Here is a 20,106-nt window from a genome sequence, read left to right on the forward strand (position 1 = left end):
AGATGCCTTGAAATTAGTTAATTCAAGTTAAACTTTGAACAAAAATGTGCAAGTTTGTGATCAAACAATGATCTATGCGTGCGTTCAAAATTGAACAAAGTGTATCTCTTCGGGTAGGCATTTATATCAAAATTGATCTGATGATGCGTCTTCAAATTGGAATCCCAATTTAAATAACTTGCGATTCAAAGTCGGGGGTCACCAAACGTATAGATCAAAATTAAATCCTGAATGCTGAAATAGTTTGTGTTGCGTGCCTCTAGTACAATACAAGTGGCAATAGTCGCCGCAATAAGTTCAATACAAATTGGGCTACGGAGAAGTGAATACGCAAAGAGTTTTTGTCGTACTGATTTTATTGAATTTAGGGTTTATATACATGTTCTTGGGTCAAAGGGTATTTACTTAGGTCTACTTTGGGTTACATTTATCAGATACATGGTTTATCCTATCAAAACAATACCAGGTGGCTACAGACATGATAACTCCTTAAGATAGCGAATTCCCGCGAAGTACGCGAGCAGATGGTGTCAGGACGTGACCGATCGTGGCGTCACACATGTGTGCACAGGCCTGCCTGCATCAACCAAAATTTGTTTAGGTAGGTGGACATTTAGCAGCGACGACTTCCAATCTTATCAATAACTGGCGGTGGCCTCTGCGGGCTATTTTTTTTTTAGACGAAAACTGTACAATAGCATTTCAAGTTTTTCGGTATCAGATCAGCAGGACATTAACCATTGGTTAACCGAATTTGAGGATGTAGCTATAACCGTTGGTTGGGATAATCTACAAAAGTACATCTACGCAAAACAACTTTTAAGCGGAGCATCTAAGCTTTTTATTAGAAGTTTGACGGGTGTGTATGGTTGGAATATCCTAAAATCTGAGCTTCAAAAGGAATTTGGAAAGCAGTTGTGTTTAGCCCATGTTCGCAAAATGTTAAGGCATAGAGAGAAGAAAGCAACGGAGACATGCTTGGAGTATTTGTATAGTCTGATGGAACTGAGCATGCCTATTAAGTTAGAGGAAGAGAGTTTGGTATTTATCGAAGAAGTCCCTGACAGCAAATCAAACAATGCTGGCTTGTATAGAGCCAAAACAGTAAATGACTTAAAGGCTGAGATTGAAATCTATGAGAAAGTTATAGGCAAGTTATACATAAGAAAGAAAAGAAAGTATATCAGCACAATAACCAAAAGCAAGCAAAGAAGGTTCAGAACAGTTCGACAAAAAAGTGCTATAAGTGCGGAAAGGAGGGTCATTTTGCAAAAGAATGCATCTATTGAAGTTATTTGCTTCAAATGCCACAACACTGGGCACATTTCTAAACAGTGCGGTGAAACTCAGCAGTCCTCTTCAGCCAAAAAGGAAGCGACGAATGTCCCTGAGGATATATCCCCAAAAGCAGGTCTTATTTATAAAAGCTTCAGCGCTCAGAATATATCTTTTACAGCCATGGTAGATTCTGGCAGCGATCTGAGCCTCATGAGAGATGATGTGTTCAGAAAACTCGAAGGTCTTCAGCTTAAGAAAGAAATCAAACATCTCAAAGGCATTGGGAAAGGTGAAATGATTACCATAGGAAGTTTTGACTTAGATGTTTCCGTTGACAATATCAGCTTTACAATAACCATTCACGTAGTCAAACAGGATGAGTTAGAGTATACAGCTATCGTTGGAAACAATATCCTTCAGAAAGTCGACATTTTGTTTTGTTACAAAACAACCGAAGTTGAATTTGCTGAAACTTTCAAGGCGATGCGTTACAGAGATGATTGAGAAACAAGGCGTAGTTGACAGAATTGATTTGAGTCATTTGGATAATCTCAAAAAATCGGAGGTAGAAAAGCTTATCACAGGATACGAACCGAAACAAACAATAAGGTCTCCAGTCGAGATGAAAATAATATTGGAAGATGATTGGAAGATATTTCAACATCCGAGGCGAACATCCTACGAGAATAGGATTCCAATCGAAAAACAAGTTCAGGAATGGCCAGATGAACGGATCGTTATTCCAAGTTGCTCAGAGTACGCATCACCTGTGGTGTTAGTGTTGAAGAAAGATGGATAATCGTTGCGATTATAGAAGGCTCAATCTGAAGATAAAAAGGGACAACTTTCCGATGGCGTTAATCGATGACGTGCTAGATCGTTTGCAGGGTTCCAAAGTTTACACCACCCTAGATTTAGCCAACGGGTTTTTTCACGTGCCAACCGAAGTGGGGTCTAGACAGTATACTTCCTTTGTAACACATAACGGACAATATGAGTTCACGCACGTCCCATTCGGTATAAGCAACTCCCCCGCAGTATTTTGCCGCTATGTAGGTGCTGTGCTTAGAGACTTGATGCAGTCCAACAAAATCGTCGTCTACATGGACGACATCATCATACCAACAGCCGATGAGGAATCAGGACTATCAGTTTTGAAAGAAGTCTTAGAAGTCGCATTTAAAGCAGGGTTACGCATCAAGTGGGAGAAAGGTCAGTTTTTGAAGCGAAAAATCACATTTCTTGGATACCTAATCGAAAACGCAACGATTGCTTCAACAGAGGACAAGGTCAAGGTCACGTGGATAAAATCCAACAAATCATTAACGACACACCTCCCAGAACGACGAAATATTCCATCTTTAAAATCCTTACTGGATTAAATATGCGTAAAAAATATGACGACATCAGAAAGCTCTTCGACGACATGAATTAATGAATTAATGGTGAAAGAGATGAAATAAGAAGAAAAGCTCAAGAAAATATTAAAAAGGTAAAACAGGAGAATAGGAAAACGTTTAATGAAAAAAGAAAGATTGAAACAGATTACAACTTAGGTGATCTCGTAGGTATAAAACGCACTCAATATGGGGTAGGCATGAAGCTTAGACCAAAATTTTTCGGACCCTATAAAGTCACAAAGAAGATGAAACATGGGCGCTACGAAGTACAAAAAGTAGGAAACCAAGATGGCCGAATTTAACAATTACAGAAGCAGAGTTCATGAAAAATTGAGTTTATTCAGGGGCGAAGAAAATATAAGTGTATCACCCTTGCAGCGTAACATTAACAGCGACATCAACGGTTTAGGCCCTGTACCTAATTTTGAATTTGAATTGCTCTCCTATTATAATTTGTTATCCAATACCATAAAATATTAATCGAGTATATTGGAAAGAATATCAAGTCTTTATTCAAAAGCATCGAGGGTAAAAAGGCGACGCTAGAGAATAAGAGTTCAGCGAGTCGAGCAGTGAAAAGGTCGTCCAGTGCGTTTAGAAAAGAACTCAGTTTGTGAAGCTAAATAAGTTAAACCAAGAAACAATTCGTTCATTTAAGTTTTTGTAAAACATTCTGTTACTTTCCCAAATAAACTCAAATTTGTACTATCCCACATAAATGTTACCTCTGGTGTACCTCAAGGAAGTCATTTGGGAGCCTTATTATTTGGCTTGTTGATTAACGACTTACCCTAAGTTATTAAGTCCGCAACTGTTTTAATGTTTGCTGACGACGTTAAACTGTGTTTGTCCATGTCATTACCGGATTCTTGTTCTCGTCTTCAATTAGATCTTGACTATTTACAGACTTGGTGCAAACTCAATAATTTATATCTTAACTATTCTAAATGTAATTTTAGACATTTTATCGTCGTAATGCGTCTATGTATTCATACTCTATTGACAACAATGTCCTTCAACGTATTTTTACTGTACAAGACTTGGGAGTTTTATTTGAGCATAAGCGTTGTCTTAATGATCACATATCACTAAATAGTAATAAAGCTAGGAGCCTTTTAGCCTTTATGAAGCGCTGGTCTAAGGAGTTTTATGACCCTTATACAACCAAGCTTCCATATGTATCTCTTGTTCGGCCATCGTTAGAATATTATTCACCACAGACGGTAACTTGTCAAAATATGTTTCAGTCCGTTCCAAAGGAATTTTTGTTATTTGCTCTAAGAGGTTTTAACTGGGACGCTGGCCGTCGGTTGCCATCTTATAATGCCAGATTGCGTTTACTCGACTTTCCCACCCTGATCAACCGTAGGATTTGTCACGGTGTTATGTTTATACATAAATTAATAAATGGTGATGCCGACTCCTCCTTTCTCCTTAGTTCCCTAAACTGGAATGTACCATGCAGGACAATTCGCCGGTATCGCCCCCTGTCTCTGCCTTGTGCAGGTCAAATTTTGCCCTTAATGACCCTTTCCGTGTTCTTTGTGATAAATATTATAAGTTCAAAATATTGTGATAAATATTATAAGTTCAAAATATAAGTACCGTTAACATTAACATTTGTGAAAATACTTTTGACCACCCCTGTATGTAATTCAAAGTGCCTACCACTCGATGTGAGCAGGGGCATTATAAATGTTTTACAAGCAGTCCATTGCTTAATAAATACAATACAATACAATGGGGTGTGCAGAAATGCACATTATAGCACTGTGTATTACATAAAAACGAGGACGGAAGCTAACTTCGGCAAGCCGAAGCCCTTGCAGATTTTACGAATGAAAACTTGACTAGAATAGCAACATGAATTAAAAAACAACAAAATATTTTATAATTGAAAAAATTAAATTTTAAAATTTTTCACCCGATTGTTCCTATGGGAGCTATAAGATATGGACGTCCGATCGGCACGCGCTTTTACCCTGATCAAGGTATGCGTAAAATAATAAGATTTAGAAAGATTCTTGTCAATAGCTCTCACACTGAGCGAAATATCTTCATTTTGTGAAAGCTATATCCGATTGTTCCTATGGGAGCTATAGAATATAGACGTTCGATCGGGTCGGCTTTCAAACTTGATCTGCGTACACATGTTTTAGGACGACTGTGAAAGTTTGAAGGCGCTAGCTTTTAAACTGAGTTTGCAAACGGTATTGAAAAAGACATAGAGACTGACATACTGACATACTGACAGACGGACAGACGGACAGACGGTCAGACGGTCAGACGGACATGGCTATATCGACTCCCCTATTGATCCTGATCAAGAATATATATACTTTATGGCGTCGGAAACGTCTCCTTCACTGCGTTACAAACTTCTGACCAAAATTATAATGCCCTCTGCAAGGGTATAAAATCCTGTATCTTATCCCTTTTAAATTGTGGCATACAGAAAAAATTTCGTCGAGATCTAAATGTAGCTTTTGAACTATTAAAACGCATTTAATATTATAGCTTTATTATTTTGGCCTTCTGTGCAAAAAAAATGCATTTGTTGTGTCATGCCTTCTTGATGAACTAAAACAAAAAAATTATATATTTTTACGACTTATGAATTCCGAGATATTTGCCCCAGTGACGAAATTGCCCCACTCTCCCCTACTACATACACACACATGTGTACATCATTGCGGTACATAGGCTTAAAGGTGTGTATTGCTGAGCTTTTTGAAGAAGCGTGCGTGTGTGAGTAGTAGCGCGGCACGCGGCTGAACGGATTTCTGTAAGCTTGAGAATTTGTCGAAGTTTAACTAAGTGCGCAACAGACTTGTACAGTTACGTCGCACATAACCTTCATCAGCACAGAGATTAAACATGGCCCCTAGAAAAAACAAGGAAGATGAGTTCCTTTTATCACGTGACGGCTTATTATGTTCCTTCCATCGTAACGGCAATTTTGTGGAGAGCGAGGACGGAAGCTAACTTCGGCAAGCCGAAGGTGTAATACCCTTGCAGATTTCACGAATGAAAACTTGACTAGAATAGCAACATGAATTAATAAACAACAAAATATTCTATAATTGAAAAAAATAAAAATCTAAAATGTTTCACCCTATTGTTCCTATGGGAGCTATATGATATAGACGTCCGATCGGCACGCGCTTTTACCCTGACCAAGGTATGCATAAAATAATACGATTTGGAAAGTTTAATGGGAATAGCTTATATTCTGCGCGAAATATCCTCAAAAAACGTTCAATTTTGACCGATTTCACCCTATTGTTCCTATGGGAGCTATAAGATATAGACGTCCGATCGGCACGTGCTTTTACCCTGATCGAGGTATGCGTAAAAGAATAAGTTTCATGTCAAAAGCTCTTACACTGAGCGAAATATCTTCATTTTGTGAAAGCTATACTCGATTGTTCATATGGGAGCTATAGGATATAGACGTCCGATCGGGTCGGTTTTCAAACTTGATCTGCGTACACGTGTTTTAGGACGACTGTAAAAGTTTTAAGTCGCTAGCTTTTAAACTGAGCTCGCGAACGGTATTGAAACAGACATACAGACGGACAGACGGACATGGCTATATCGACTCCCCTATTGATCCTGATCAAAAATATTTATAGTTTATGGGGTCAGAAACGTCTCCTTCACTGCGTTACAAACTTCTGATTAAAATTATAATACCCTCTGCCGCAGAGTAAGAGGCTCGGCTTAGTCTAGCAGAGTAAGTGTTTGTACCTCACAAGGCCAAATAGAAACGAGTGCGGAAAACGCTCAAGAATATGAGTGTAGACAGGGTTTGAGGATAGCTATTGTCATATCAAGGCCGAGATATTAGGGCACTTGGCGGTAAGGGGGAGACAAACATCGCTGGCGTCTGGATCCGGAGGAAACGGTGCATCAATCATCGGGACATCTGTGGCAAAGTTGCCATCTGTAAAATTGCCAGAATTTTGTGGCAAACATACGGGTTGGACCAGTTGGTCCTTTACCACTTTAAATGTTTCTCATGCATCTTTGGTCGAACTTACTAAATTTGTTCATATAAAATCATGTTTAGGGACCATTCCCTTGCGAACAATTGACTCAGAGTAACAACCGGTAGGTGATACAGCTGCTGAAAGATCGCTTTGAAAACCGAGCTCTGATAGTGCAATCTCATACTGGGGAGATATTCCAAATTCGTCGAGAAAGAGTTGCTGATGCCGATTCCTTACGCAGCCTAGTGGACTCCGTGAACTCCCATCTCACCGCGCACAGGACTTTAGGAAAAGATTCCGAAATTCTCAATGCAGTTATATTTGATTTAGCGCTAGATGAGGAATCTCTAAATAGATCGGAACAAGAATATGACTGCACAAAGCTACCGTCGTGGCCATTGTTATGTAAATTTTTAGATAATCGAGGGGTCAAGCTTTGTTTATCGCTGCAACCTACTCCGCCTCCATAGTACTATGGGTAAAAATCCCAATTTTGGTGATTAAACCTATTTATTTTCATAATTTATTTTAATGAATGGACCATACTAATCAATTCTTGAGATCTTCATTTGAAGAAAACCGCCTTCCAACAATTTTTTGCATGATAGAGAGACCTAGCAATGTCGGAAAATTGAGAGAAAAACAAGAGAGAACGCTATAGTCGGGTTGGTGTCCCGACTATCTAATACCCGTCATTCAGATAAAGGGAGTGCGAGGGAGATAGATATATTAATTTTGATGGCGTATAACTTTTTAATGAATGGTCCGATTTGAAAAATGTCTTCTACATTTCGATAGGTATAAATATACACAACAACATTTATACTTCTCGAAAATCTTTAAAGATGTGGGCGCAGGACCCATTTTAAAATCGTTAGTGGCCGATTGTGGGCGTTAGAAGGGGCGTGGCGCTCGGCTAAAATAAACTTGCGCTGCGTAGGAAGCCAAAGAATATGTGTGGGAAATCTCAACCTTCTAGCTTTTGTAGTTTCTGAGATCTCAGCGTTCATACAGACGGACAGACGGACATGGCTAGATCGTCTCGGCTAGTGCCCCTGATCTAGAATATATATACTTTATGGGGTCGGGAACGCTTCCTTCTAGCTGTTACATACTTTTGCACGAATCTAATATACCCTTTTACTCTACGAGTAACGGGTATAATTAGCTTACTTTTCTAGTTAATTGTGTGGTGTGAAAAAAGACCTTCATAAATCTAAAAATAGAAATTCCTTGCAAAGGTATTTGTTAATGTACATTAGCTTAAATGTTTGCTTTTATGTGTCTTGTTGTCCAACTATGAACTGTCTAATATGTTTATCTTTATGGATTTGAGCTAGCGATTGAGTTTGTGGAGTATAACTTCTTAATGGCACAGAGTTGCAAAGAAGTAAAAACGAGGAATTAACCACAAAAGTGTCCTTTTTGCCATACAATTAACCATTTGTGCTCATTTTTGCTCCTTTTTGGTAAACTTGCGTTTATCTAGCGTTCACCTTGTATAGGACTAATTACTTTTGGTTCTCTATGAAGCCACATCATAATTGAAAAATACACTGTTCCTGTTGACTCCTTAGCAGAAAAGGCATCAGAACCTAGAAACAAACTTTGTTTGTAGCCAGGCGCAGTTTTCTGAATCGTCACTAATAAGGAAGTAAGAAAATTAATTTTAAAAAATCCAAAACAATTCACAAAAACTAGCTGAGTGGCTTATAAATTAAGGACATAAAGTATCTTTGGGTCAAAAAAGCATTGTAGAAGAAAATATTTTTATTTAATTTATAAACGCTATTCACAAATTAAGATTTTTAAATTTTGCTGTGTCTTTCAGACTTTGAATGCTTCCACTTTCTCTTGTGGTTACGTTAGATTACATTTTCAAAAAGGATCATACAGAAAAGACGTGTAACTATTTAATTGCGAAAAGAGTAACAAAATTGGTTGACCACTCTTGAAGATATATCCCAAAGGACGTAGAAAAATGAAGATTTTCTTAAATTAATGATACCGGGAATACCAGAGCTGATGTATCAAAATAAAATGGTGGCAACCCTGTTGGCATCTGTAACTTTTTAACAATTACTTAAGGGGTTATATACAGTTGTGATAGACGAAAAAATCGATTTTTTTATTGCATATTCTTTAAGTATATACTGTTAAGAATACTCTCACAAAAATTCAAAACGATCGGAGCTTTAGAACCGAAGTTGTAGCTATTTATAGCGCACTACCTGCACATCGGCCTTTACAAACTTGAAACTTTAAACGCGATTATCTCAAAATCTCGTTTTTTCGAAATTACCTTTGCGGTGGACACGATTACAAAAAACTATTAATCCGATCGACACAAAATTTTGACCACTTATTTATTATAACAATAGCTAGTCCTTGAACGAAGGATTTTCAATTTTTTTTAGAGCATAAAATCCAAAATTGTATACCTTGAAAAAGTACATTTTTTGTTAAAACCGTCGCCATTTTTTTTTAAATCCAAAATTTTTACAAATCCTTCGTTCAGAGACTAGGCAATACAATATACTAACGAAATTTTTTAAATTGGGGATTTGAGATGATCCGTTCTTGGGATATGATGTCCACCGCAAGTCACTATCGAAAAAGACGATCTTGGAATTTGGCCATAACATTTTTATTATTTTATATTTTATTATGAAAAAATTTTAATAAGTACCCAGAAACATGTACACACAAAAAAATTGCTTGGTAAAATTGGCCAACAAAGATAGTTACGTAACTATTAAAATAGTTACGTGTATTTTGTTTTTGCTTTTGGTTTTTGTCTTTGCTAATGACAATTTGACAATTATTACAGTTGATTTTACCAAGTTTTTTTTTTGTGTGTACTAAAAAACGCCGGCAAAACATTTTTAATAAGTATTTTTTTTTGGTGTCAAGGAAAAATCGGTAAAATTTCTTTTTTTTGGTGGGGTACAACTGTATATAACCCCTTAATACAAAAAAAAATTTTAACTACTACTAGGGGACAAACTTTAAAAAAAAACAAAATTCAAAATTTTGTTTAATTTCAAATAATGCACAAAGAAAATTTCAATATAATATCTTTTAAACTTGAGTTTTTGCACCAAAAACGGGTTTTTTACCCATAGTGCAGTGGCCAAAATCCATCTTTAGGGTACGTCCGAGACAATCAGGTCCATCATTTGTAGACCCAATAATAATTGTAAAACTAAAAACGTACGCGGCAAGGTGGAGCAATTGGGGTATAACGGCGAAACAAAAAAGTTCAACTTCGTTTACAGCTGATATGGTTTCAGTCGCCAGCAGTGACATCACTGCACGAACAGGTGACCAAGTATAATTATGAGATCTTCAAAGAAGCCATGCCACTTAAAAAGCACAAGCAGCTTACAGCTTTTTTTAATCGCTGTGGAGTGGTCCACGTGAAGCTGAGCGAAGGAGGGGAACCTCGATATATTCAAAGCTCGCTCGAGCTTTCTGAGCTGACCAATGATGTGGGTGGCGCGCATTGGAGCTCATTTCGAGAATAATCAGTTTCTCTCAATTTTTTATGGTAACCTTCAATCATAGTCTTTGTATTTGTTAGATTTAAAATCAAGGTAGGTCGCTTTGTTTACTTTATAATCTTTGCAGCTTCTTATCAATGTTTTATTTTATACATAATGCGTGTGCAACTGACAATTTCTCTTAAACATTTAAATATATGTTTGCTAACAATTAATGTGTATAGTAGCACAAAATGATACACTTGGTTTAATATTTAGCACTCTTTATTAATTCTCGACCGTTCTCTTGCCGTTTTTATTCGCAATTAGTCCGAATTTACGTGGCGTCAGGTTTAACATTAGATAATGCGAAGTTGGCTGCGATCAGCATATTTAACATTTGCAGAGTTGCCAGATGGGCAACTATATAACAGCTGATTATTCTAAGTACTAACGACTATTAACCATTTAACCGTTGCATTCAAATACTAGTTACATAATGAAGTTATACAAACTTTTATCCATAACCGTGTATACTCGTACATACTAATATATATATATATAGTCAGTGACTTATCCTACTACAAGTGCAAGTTTATATGTTTTTAGGAACAGATTCCGAAATTCTCAATACAGTTGTATTTCATTTAGCGCTAGATGAGGAATCGCTAGATAAATGGGAACAAGAATATGACTGCACAAAGCTACCGTCGTGGCCATTGTTATGTACATTTTTAGATAACCTAGCAGGACGAGAAGTGAGGAAGTTAGGTAATAGTTAATTCCAGAGTAAAGGAAATTAGTTTAGTGGCGTCCGTACCAAACCCTTGCCCGTGACTTTGTTATATCTGTTCAGGACCTCATCGAGAAAAGGCTTGTCAGGAATACAGATCCCTGACCCCGGTTCAAGGAAATCAAGTCATCAAGTCAAAAGGCATGATTTGTGTTTGCTGTGTCTCAGCAAGCGCCTAAGACCAAACAGTGCAACGCAGCGCGATGTGTGGCTTGTCATAAGCCAGATCATGACCTACTACATAGAGGAGATCCAGAGGCTGATGGTGGAAATGATCTAAAATCCTCCAGTTCGTTGCATAGCGCTCTCTTGGCAAACCGTTTGACAAGCTTCTTAGAGACAGCAGCAGTGCTGGTTCGAGACCGAGATGGCAACTATCAGTCATGCAGATGCATGCTCGATTCGTGTAGTCAACTGAATTTTGTGACAGCCAGTTTTGCGAACAAGCTAAAGCTAGACATCCAAAAGGTAAATCACTCGTTGACAGGGATTGGTAGTGCAGAAACTAAAACTTCGGGCCAAATAAGAGCCATATTTAAATCCCGAGTGACCAATTTTGTTGCAACTGATGAGTTTAGCGTATTGTCAAAATCGCTAAGTATAATCCAGGAACTGCAGCGGATGGGTTTCAAATCCCAGAAGAAATAAAGCTGGCCGACCCATTCTATTACTCAGCAGAGGAAATTCATCTATTCTTAGGGCTACTGAGGTTTTTACAAGTTTTAATCAACAATTTAACTGGTTTTTAAGCACTTTATAGACATAAACAAATAACAGTTAATTTGTTTTCCAGATTTGTGGAAATGCATACACTTTGTGGACAAGAGTAAAAAAAACGTTATTTTTGACGTTTAAAACAAAAAAAAACCCAGTAGCCTTTTTAAAATAAAAATCTCAACAAAGGCCGACAAAATGTGACATGGGTCGGTGTCCAGGCCTGCCATCATTTAATTTCGCTAAATGATGCTTTTCTAAGCATAAGTTGCCACTACGCCAATAGTCCATCAGTTCTGGTATTTGCAGTATTTTTATACCCGTTACTCGTAGAGTAAAAGGGTATATTAGATTCGTGCAAAAGTATGTAACAGCTAGAAGGAAGCGTTTCCGACCCCATAAAGTATATATATTTTTGATCAGGGGCACTAGCCGAGTCGATCTAGCCATGTCCGTCTGTCCGTCTGTATGAACTCTGAGATCTCAGAAACTACAAAAGCTAGAAGGTTGAGATTTTCCACACATATTCTTTGGCTTCCTACGCAGCGCAAGTTTATTTTAGCCGAGCGCCACGCCCCCTCTAACGCCCACAATCGGCCACTAACGATTTTAAAATGGGTCCTGCGCCCACATCTTTAAAGATTTCCGAGAAGTATAAATGTTGTTGTGTATATTTATACCTGTCGAAATGTAGAAGACATTTTTCAAATCGGACCATTCATTAAAAAGTTATACGCAATCAAAATATCTACAAATATCTCTCGCACTCCCTTTAGCTGAGTTACGATTATTAGTCGGGACACCAACCCGCGTTCGCACTCCCCTTAGCTAAGTGACGGGTATTAGATAGTCGGGACACCAACCCGACTATAGCGTTCTCTCTTGTTAATTTTAAAAAATCACAAATTTTCTTCGTCTTCAAGAGTGGTCAACCAATTTTTGTAATCTTTTTGGAATTAGATAGTTACATCTCTTTTTTATATAGTCGTTTTGGAAAATGTAATCTAACTGAACCACAAGAGAAGGTGGGCGCATTCAAAATTTTAAAGTCACAGCAAAGTTTAAAAATCTTGATTTGTGAACAGCGTTTAAAAATTAAATAAAAATATTTTCTTCTACAATGCATTTTTGATCCAAAGACACCTTATGTCCTTCATTTTTAGGACACTCATCAGGTTTTTGTGAATAGTTTTGAAAATTTTAAAATTAATTTTCTTACTTCCTTCACAGTGACGATTCACAAACTGTACCCAAACCTGTCACAATTTTGAATAACATAATTCTAAACGGTCTCAGTAGTTTTGCTTTGAATATAAGCACAGGAGCGTAGCCTACTAATCTTTGGGGGCTGAAATGCCTGAAGTGTTATCCCCCTCCAGCTTTTAACTTACGCCCATGTATAAATATGTTTAAAGCAAGGGTCACTTGTACCCAAAAATAGTTATGAGTTACGGAAAATTGTGACAGGTTCTGTCTGTTCGGTTTGTAAAAAAACGGCCCATACTTGCAAATAAATATGAAATAAACCAAATCCATGCTTCGTCCTTGAATTATTTAACATATAATCTTTAAACTAACCTAAGACAGGAAAAAAGAGATAATGAAATTATAAACGAGAGAATACTACTGTTGATGAACGGATTGCATCCATAATTTGAATTTGATTTTTTGTTGACTGGTCATGTGAAATACCAGCTTCGCCCATTTTTAGTATTTTTAAGTATCTTCTGTGCTGCGTGACACGATGAGATTTTTTGGTTTTCTAAGTTAAGTAATGAGACTACAGCGGAACATGTCGATTCAATAAAGTTTAACTCAAAATATACAGTCCATTCAAATCAGAAATAAACCGTGTTTATTCATCACCATATCTTTGGACCTTCTAGCCAAATTTAGCTATTGATTAACTTGGATCAGTTTAAGCTTCTAAAGGCAGCAAGAAGTCGTGCGAAGGCAAGCATTACGCGTTTGCTAACGGCGTCACAAGATCCACGTGCGGGATCAAACTGGGAATTGGATGAAATCACAGTCTCATTGGAAAGGCTCAACAACGTTTGGAAGGAGTTTGAGACCATTAGCGATCAAATGGCCCTTTATGATGGAGAAGAGGGGTACATCGATCCAGCCACCGACAACGAGAGGTACGAGGATAAGTACATGCAAGCAAGCACCTTGTTTCACACCATTAAACGGCGCTGTCAGTCATCCAATGAGAGCAACAGAGAAGGTAGCAACGGTAGGCAATCTGGCAACCTTGACGATGCCGCATCAAGTTCATCAGGACTGGGAAACGAAAGCCTTGCTCGTTTTCTACAACAACAGCAGGAGCTGAATGAGCGTTTAGCTGAGCAGCAATCAACATTTTTGAGAGCAAACTCCGCAGCAAATGTAATGCACAACGAGCTGCCAAAAATCCACATCAAGGTGTTTTCTGGTGACTACAAAGAGTGGCCAGCCTTTAAAAACATCTTCGAGAGTACGATCCACAGCAAGCAGCATTTGACAGCAATACAAAAGTTCCACTACTTAAAAACGTACATTACTGGGGAAGCAGCGGACTTGATTCGTCATATGCCAATAACGGATGCTGCTTATGAGGCTGCTTGGAGTTGCCTAACTGAGCGCTACAACAGACCACGTCACATTGTCAACACTCTACTGGAAACGTTTGTAAATCTCCCTTCGACATCCAGGGCAGATGTTGCAGTTCTGCGCAAGGTGACCGACGGAGCCACGGAGATTGTACGAGGATTGGATGCAGCAGGGCAAACTAACAGGGACTGCTGGATCATACACTTCATTCTGGCCAAAATCGACGCTGAAACTCGACGCAAATGGATTGAGGGAAGCCGGGAACTTGAATCTCCGTCTGTGGATGATTTACTCAAGTTCTTAGACCGACGCTGCGAGGAATTCGAGCTCAGCAAAAGTGAGTCAGACATAGACTTCAAGGTTGGCGCACCACAACTGAGCAAAGCAAAGCGTTCGACCCATGCCTTAGTATCGATGGAAGATAATGCTTGTGTGAAATGTAACTCTAAGGAGCACAAGATCTACGGTTGCCCAAAGTTTGCTGAAGCATCGATCGACCAGAGACGCACATTTGTAAAGACAAAATCCTTGTGTTTCAACTGTCTTAAGCTTGGGCATGTCTCACGCAAGTGTGAATCCAAATTTACATGCAAGATTTGCCATAATCGCCATCACTCGCTGCTACATGCAGATATTCCTGGATCGCAAGCCGCTGTGACCACGATACAGCCACATACTGATGAAAGGCACGTCTCAAGCGCTCCCGGAGATGCTACGGTGACCATCAGCCATATTGCTCGCGCGCAAGCGGCTCCCACAGCTGAGTCCTTGTGCAACGGATCAACAACGGCTACACAGCCCCAAGGGCTAAGGAAAAGTGCATTGCCAACAGCTCTGGTATTTGTAAAAACCGCAAAAGGATCACACATTACATGTCGGGTACTTTTGGACAGTGGTTCGGAACTGACGTACATCTCAGAGAGGTGCGTACAGGCACTTGGTCTGTCACGCTCGCCCTCACGCATTGTAGTGTCTGGAATTTCATCGATCAAGGCGGAGACAACTAGAGGCTGCAGCACACTGGACATGCAGTCAAGGATCTCAGATCACACAATGAAGGTACGTGCACACGTACTCAGCAAAATTACCTCCACGTTAGCAAGACACGATATCGAGGCCTCAGCACTCAAGGCATTTGCTGGCTTTGAGCTTGCGGATTCTGATTATCAATCGTTGGCGCCAGTCGATATTCTTTTGGGCAGCGATTACGTTTGGACCGTGTTCACCGGTCAAAAGATGTTCGACATCCAGGGCAACATCATCGCCATTTCGACCATTTTTGGATGGGTCATAACATCTATTGTTACTGCCGGCTGTTCATCTACATCAACAATGCACTCGGCTATTGACATTGACTCAACGCTTCGGCGCTTTTGGGAGCTGGAGGATGTCAACCAGGAATTCCATGGGAAACCAGATGACGATGAAGTTGAACACCACTTTATGAAAACACACACTCGGGACTCCAAGGGGCGTTACATAGTCGAACTTCCGTTCAAAAACTCCAACGAACAGTTTTCGGATACTTTGCAAGGAGCACTGGCAAGATTCAGGGGTGTAGAACGCCGCCTAAAGAAGGACCCCGATCTGCACTCACAGTATGTACAATTTATGCGCGAATACCTTCAGTTAGGACACATGCGGGAATTATCGCCAGGAGAGATTGACAAAGGGAAAAGCTTTTACTTGCCTCATCATCCAGTAATTACCCAAAAGCTAAGGGTAGTATTTGACGGCTCATTCAAGGATACGAATGGAAAATCCTTAAACGATGCTCTACACATTGGACCCAGCATTCTCCGAAACCTCTTCTCGATTTGTATGCGTTTCAGAATGTTCAAGTTCGTCTTTTCTGCAGATATTGTCAAAATGTATCGACAAATCTTGGTGGCTGCCAACCATTGTAGCTATCAGCGTATTGTTTGGAGAGAAGATGAAAGTACTCCTATCAAGCACTATGAGCTTTCCACGGTGACATATGGCACATCTAGTGCACCATTCTTGGCAGTAAGAGTCCTGGATCAGTTAGCTAACGACCACCAACACGAGTTTCCCACCGCTGCAAGGATCTTGAAGGAGCAGTTTTATGTGGACGACGTGCTGACGGGAGCACCTACAGAGGAGGAGCTAATTCACAATCAAAAAGAGCTGATCCAATTAATGAAATGTGCAGGCATGGAACTTGGCAAATGGGTTTCAAATTCATCACGTATAGCTGATCGAGCTACTTCTACAACCGAGGTACAAGGCAAAGCTTCCACTTCTACAGCAAAGGTTCTTGGCATTCATTGGGATCCAGAAGAGGATACGTTATCCTACAAAGTTTGCCTTGCACCAAATCCGGACAACACCAAGCGCCAAGTGCTGTCTGACGTGGCACGGATCTTTGACCCGCTGGGTATTTTGTCGCCAGTGGTGGTGCAGTTTAAAATTCTGTTCCAAGAATTGTGGTTACTGGATCTCGGCTGGGACACGGAGCTTCCTCCAAAAATTGCTGACTGGTGGAACAAATGCCGTAACGACCTACACATACTTCGAGAACTACGCCTGCCACGATTTGTCGAAAACAATGGCGATCACATCGAACTGCATGGGTTCTCAGATGCCTCCATCAAGGCATATTCCGCAGTCATCTACAGCAGAGTGGTGCGAGCAGATGGCACCGTGTCGGTTTCACTCATAGCAGGAAAAACCAGAGTTGCTCCACTAAAGCAGCAATCCCTACCGCGCCTCGAGCTGTGTGGCGCTTTGCTACTGAGCAGACTAATCCTATCTGTCAAAGATTCTCTGCAACACAAGGACATCGAAATACATGCATGGTGTGATTCAACCATAGTTTTGGCTTGGCTTTCACATCCACCATCGAAGCTCAAAACATTTGTAGCAAACAGGACTTCAGAAATACTCGACGCGTTGCCGCGTAGTGCATGGCATCATGTAAACACGAAGGAGAATCCGGCAGACTGCGCCACACGAGGGATGCTTGCTGCAGACCTTCTCCATTTCGACTTATGGTGGATGGGACCTTCATGGCTGCAAGATCCAGAAAAGCTTGCGGTAAAGTTGAGCTGCACAAAGTTCTGTTCTTCTCTTTCAGATAACCATGGCAAGGAAGAAGTCAAGTCCACCGCATTAACCACTCAGCAAGGTGACTCATTTTCACCGATCGAAGCGTTGACTCAGCGGGTCTCGTCCTGGACAAAATTGGTCCACGTTGTAGCTTACGTATTACGCTTCATACAAAGGACCAGGACCATTAAACTTGTAGCGCTGACAAATGGGGCCAGGCTCACCTTTGAAGAGATTCAGGCTGCTCGCATACTTTGCCTGCGTGAGGCTCAGAAATGCTTCATGGAGGATCGAAATCTTCTGACGGAAAACAAACCACTTCGCAGCCGCTCCCAGTTGATCAAGCTTTCACCGTTTGTTGGCAAGGATGGCCTCCTTCGAGTTGGAGGACGCTTGGCCAACTCGCAGTTACCAGCTGACGTCAAACACCCCATATTGCTTCCGAAATCTCACCGCATCACAAGGATGATTTTGGAACACGAACATACAGCAAATCTACATCCCGGAGTGTCTGCTCTGTTTGTAATCACGCGTCAAAAGTATTGGGTTTTCGGTGCGCGTAACCTAATAAGGAACCTGGTACACAGCTGCGTAAAGTGCTTCCGCCAACGTAAAATCACCGAGCGCCAATTCATGGCCGATCTACCAGGGATTCGTATAACGGAGGCTCTTCCTTTCCAGCACTCAGGCTGCGACTACGCTGGACCATTCATCCTTAAGGAAAGGAGAGGGCGCAATCCCAGAAAAACTAAAGGCTACATATGTCTCTTCGTCTGTCTTGTAACATCAGCCATTCATTTGGAACTGGCCACCGACCTTAGCACAGACACATTCTTGGCATGTCTTCGGCGTTTCATGTCCCTTCGAGGAAAATGTTCGCAAATCTTCAGCGACAACGGTACGAATTTTGTTGGTGCCAAACGGGCTCTAGATGACATGCAGCAACATATCTCTTCGCAGGAGCATCAACACACCGTAACTCAATCGTTGGCCAATGATGGAATTAAGTGGAGTTTCATACCTCCCCATTCGCCACATTGGGGAGGGAAGTGGGAGTCATCAGTACGATCAGTTAAATTACATCTGAGACGCGTCGTGGGAAAAACTGTTCTAACCTTCGAACAGATGCAAACTCTGATTGTTCAGATCAGTGCGGTGGTGAACTCAAGACCGTTATGCTACACACCTGACACTGACATCACCTACTTGTCTCCGGCCCATTTTTTAATTGGCCGCCCATTCACAACGGTTCCAGAGGGTGATCTGACTCATTTGCCGATCAATCGCTTAGACTACTGGCAGCATTTACAATCAATGTACCAGGGTTTTTGGAAGCGCTGGCACCAGGAATATCTAACATCGCTGCAGCAACGTCAAAAGTGGAACAACAAGGAACGTAACATCGCTGTAGGTAGTGTAGTCCTTGTAAAGGACTCAAATCTCCCTCCAGCATCTTGGATACTAGCCCGCGTATTGGAGGCTCATCAGGGACCAGATGGACTGGTACGCGCTGTAAAACTTAAGACGTCTACTGGAGAGATGACGCGACCTATCACTAAGTTAGCTGTGCTGCCTAATTCAGAAACCATGTTTCAGGGCGGCCCGGGATGTTGATGAACGGATTGCATCCATAATTTGAATTTGATTTTTTGTTGACTGGTCATGTGAAATACCAGCTTCGCCCATTTTTAGTATTTTTAAGTATCTTCTGTGCTGCGTGACACGATGAGATTTTTTGGTTTTCTAAGTTAAGTAATGAGACTACAGCGGAACATGTCGATTCAATAAAGTTTAACTCAAAATATACAGTCCATTCAAATCAGAAATAAACCGTGTTTATTCATCACCAACTACAAGTTTCAGTTCTGTCGTGCGTAGCGTTGACACACCCATTTTTTTTTTTGTTGAAGTGAAACTTCTTTAGGCGCGTTATGCATTTTCGGGGACGGAGTAAAACCAACTCAACTAATCGCGAAGATCTTGTTTTATTCGTCACATCTCGTCATAATATACCTTTTTGGAAAGCTAATTTCCGCGCTAAAACGTGTTTGATTGATTGTCTTTTCTTTTAAGTCGTTCGTGAGTTATAGCGTGGCAATCATGGAGAAAAATAAAGAGAAAATACGGCATATTTTATTTACTATTATTATTTTACTATCGTAGGCAAAAATGCATCTCAAGCCGCCAACAAAATTTGTGCAGTTTATGGAGACGATACATTTTCAATTTCTACCGCACAACGATGGTTTCAACGGTTTCGTTCTGGTGCAGAGGTGGTCAAAGATGGAAGGCCTGTCGTAGAAAATTGCGATAAAACCGGCATAGTAGTAGCCGTAGCATCGGTCAAATGCTTGGCTTAAGTCATCAAGCCGTTATAAACCATTTGAAGAAGCTTTGAGTCACTTAAAAGCTCGATGTAAAAAACAGAATAATATAATATGATAAAAATACCGCAGGACTTTTTTGACAACCTAATATATGAATAAAAAAATTAAACAAAATTTGCTTATATAAAGGCCACATTTTTCTGTTAAATTAATTTGGTTTCATATTTATATCTCTTAACACTAATTTTTTAAAACTCAAAAACGAAAAAATGAGCCTATTCTGCCCGAACAAAGTTATTGGCACACTTGTGTTGTATTTAACTATTTCGCTAAAACTTAACCGATTTGACTCATTTTTTTTGCTAAATCCGCTTTGTTTAAGTTGTCTAGATGGCATAATGCTAAATTTGTATCCTTAAATCGTTAAAATAACTTAATTTTAACTAAAAACGGTTATAT

The 20,106-nt window shown here is 40.0% G+C and overlaps 1 protein-coding gene across 1 annotated transcript; it reads left to right on the forward strand.

The window, feature by feature from the left end:
• The first annotated feature begins 2,069 nt into the window (after window positions 1-2,069).
• On the forward strand, window positions 2,070-18,934 carry LOC138913701 (uncharacterized). The gene is made up of 2 exons (XM_070217973.1): window positions 2,070-2,573; window positions 13,577-18,934. The coding sequence occupies exons 1-2, from the start codon at window positions 2,070-2,072 to the stop codon at window positions 18,932-18,934; spliced, it is 5,862 nt and encodes a 1,953-aa protein (XP_070074074.1).
• The last annotated feature ends 1,172 nt before the right edge of the window (window positions 18,935-20,106 follow it).

The sequence above is a fragment of the Drosophila takahashii genome, chromosome 3R (genome assembly GCF_030179915.1).
Source record: "Drosophila takahashii strain IR98-3 E-12201 chromosome 3R, DtakHiC1v2, whole genome shotgun sequence".
In the NCBI taxonomy this organism is placed as follows: Eukaryota; Metazoa; Arthropoda; class Insecta; order Diptera; family Drosophilidae; genus Drosophila; species Drosophila takahashii.

What these genes read in the sequence shown, in the direction of transcription:
- LOC138913701 (XM_070217973.1), top strand. Translation starts at nt 2,070, where the DNA reads ATGGATAATCGTTGCGATTATAGAAGGCTCAATCTGAAGATAAAAAGG. An exon ending in CAACAGAGGACAAGGTCAAG is followed by an intron (nt 2,574 to 13,576) that starts GTCACGTGGATA and finishes AACTTGGATCAG; the next exon opens with TTTAAGCTTCTAAAGGCAGC.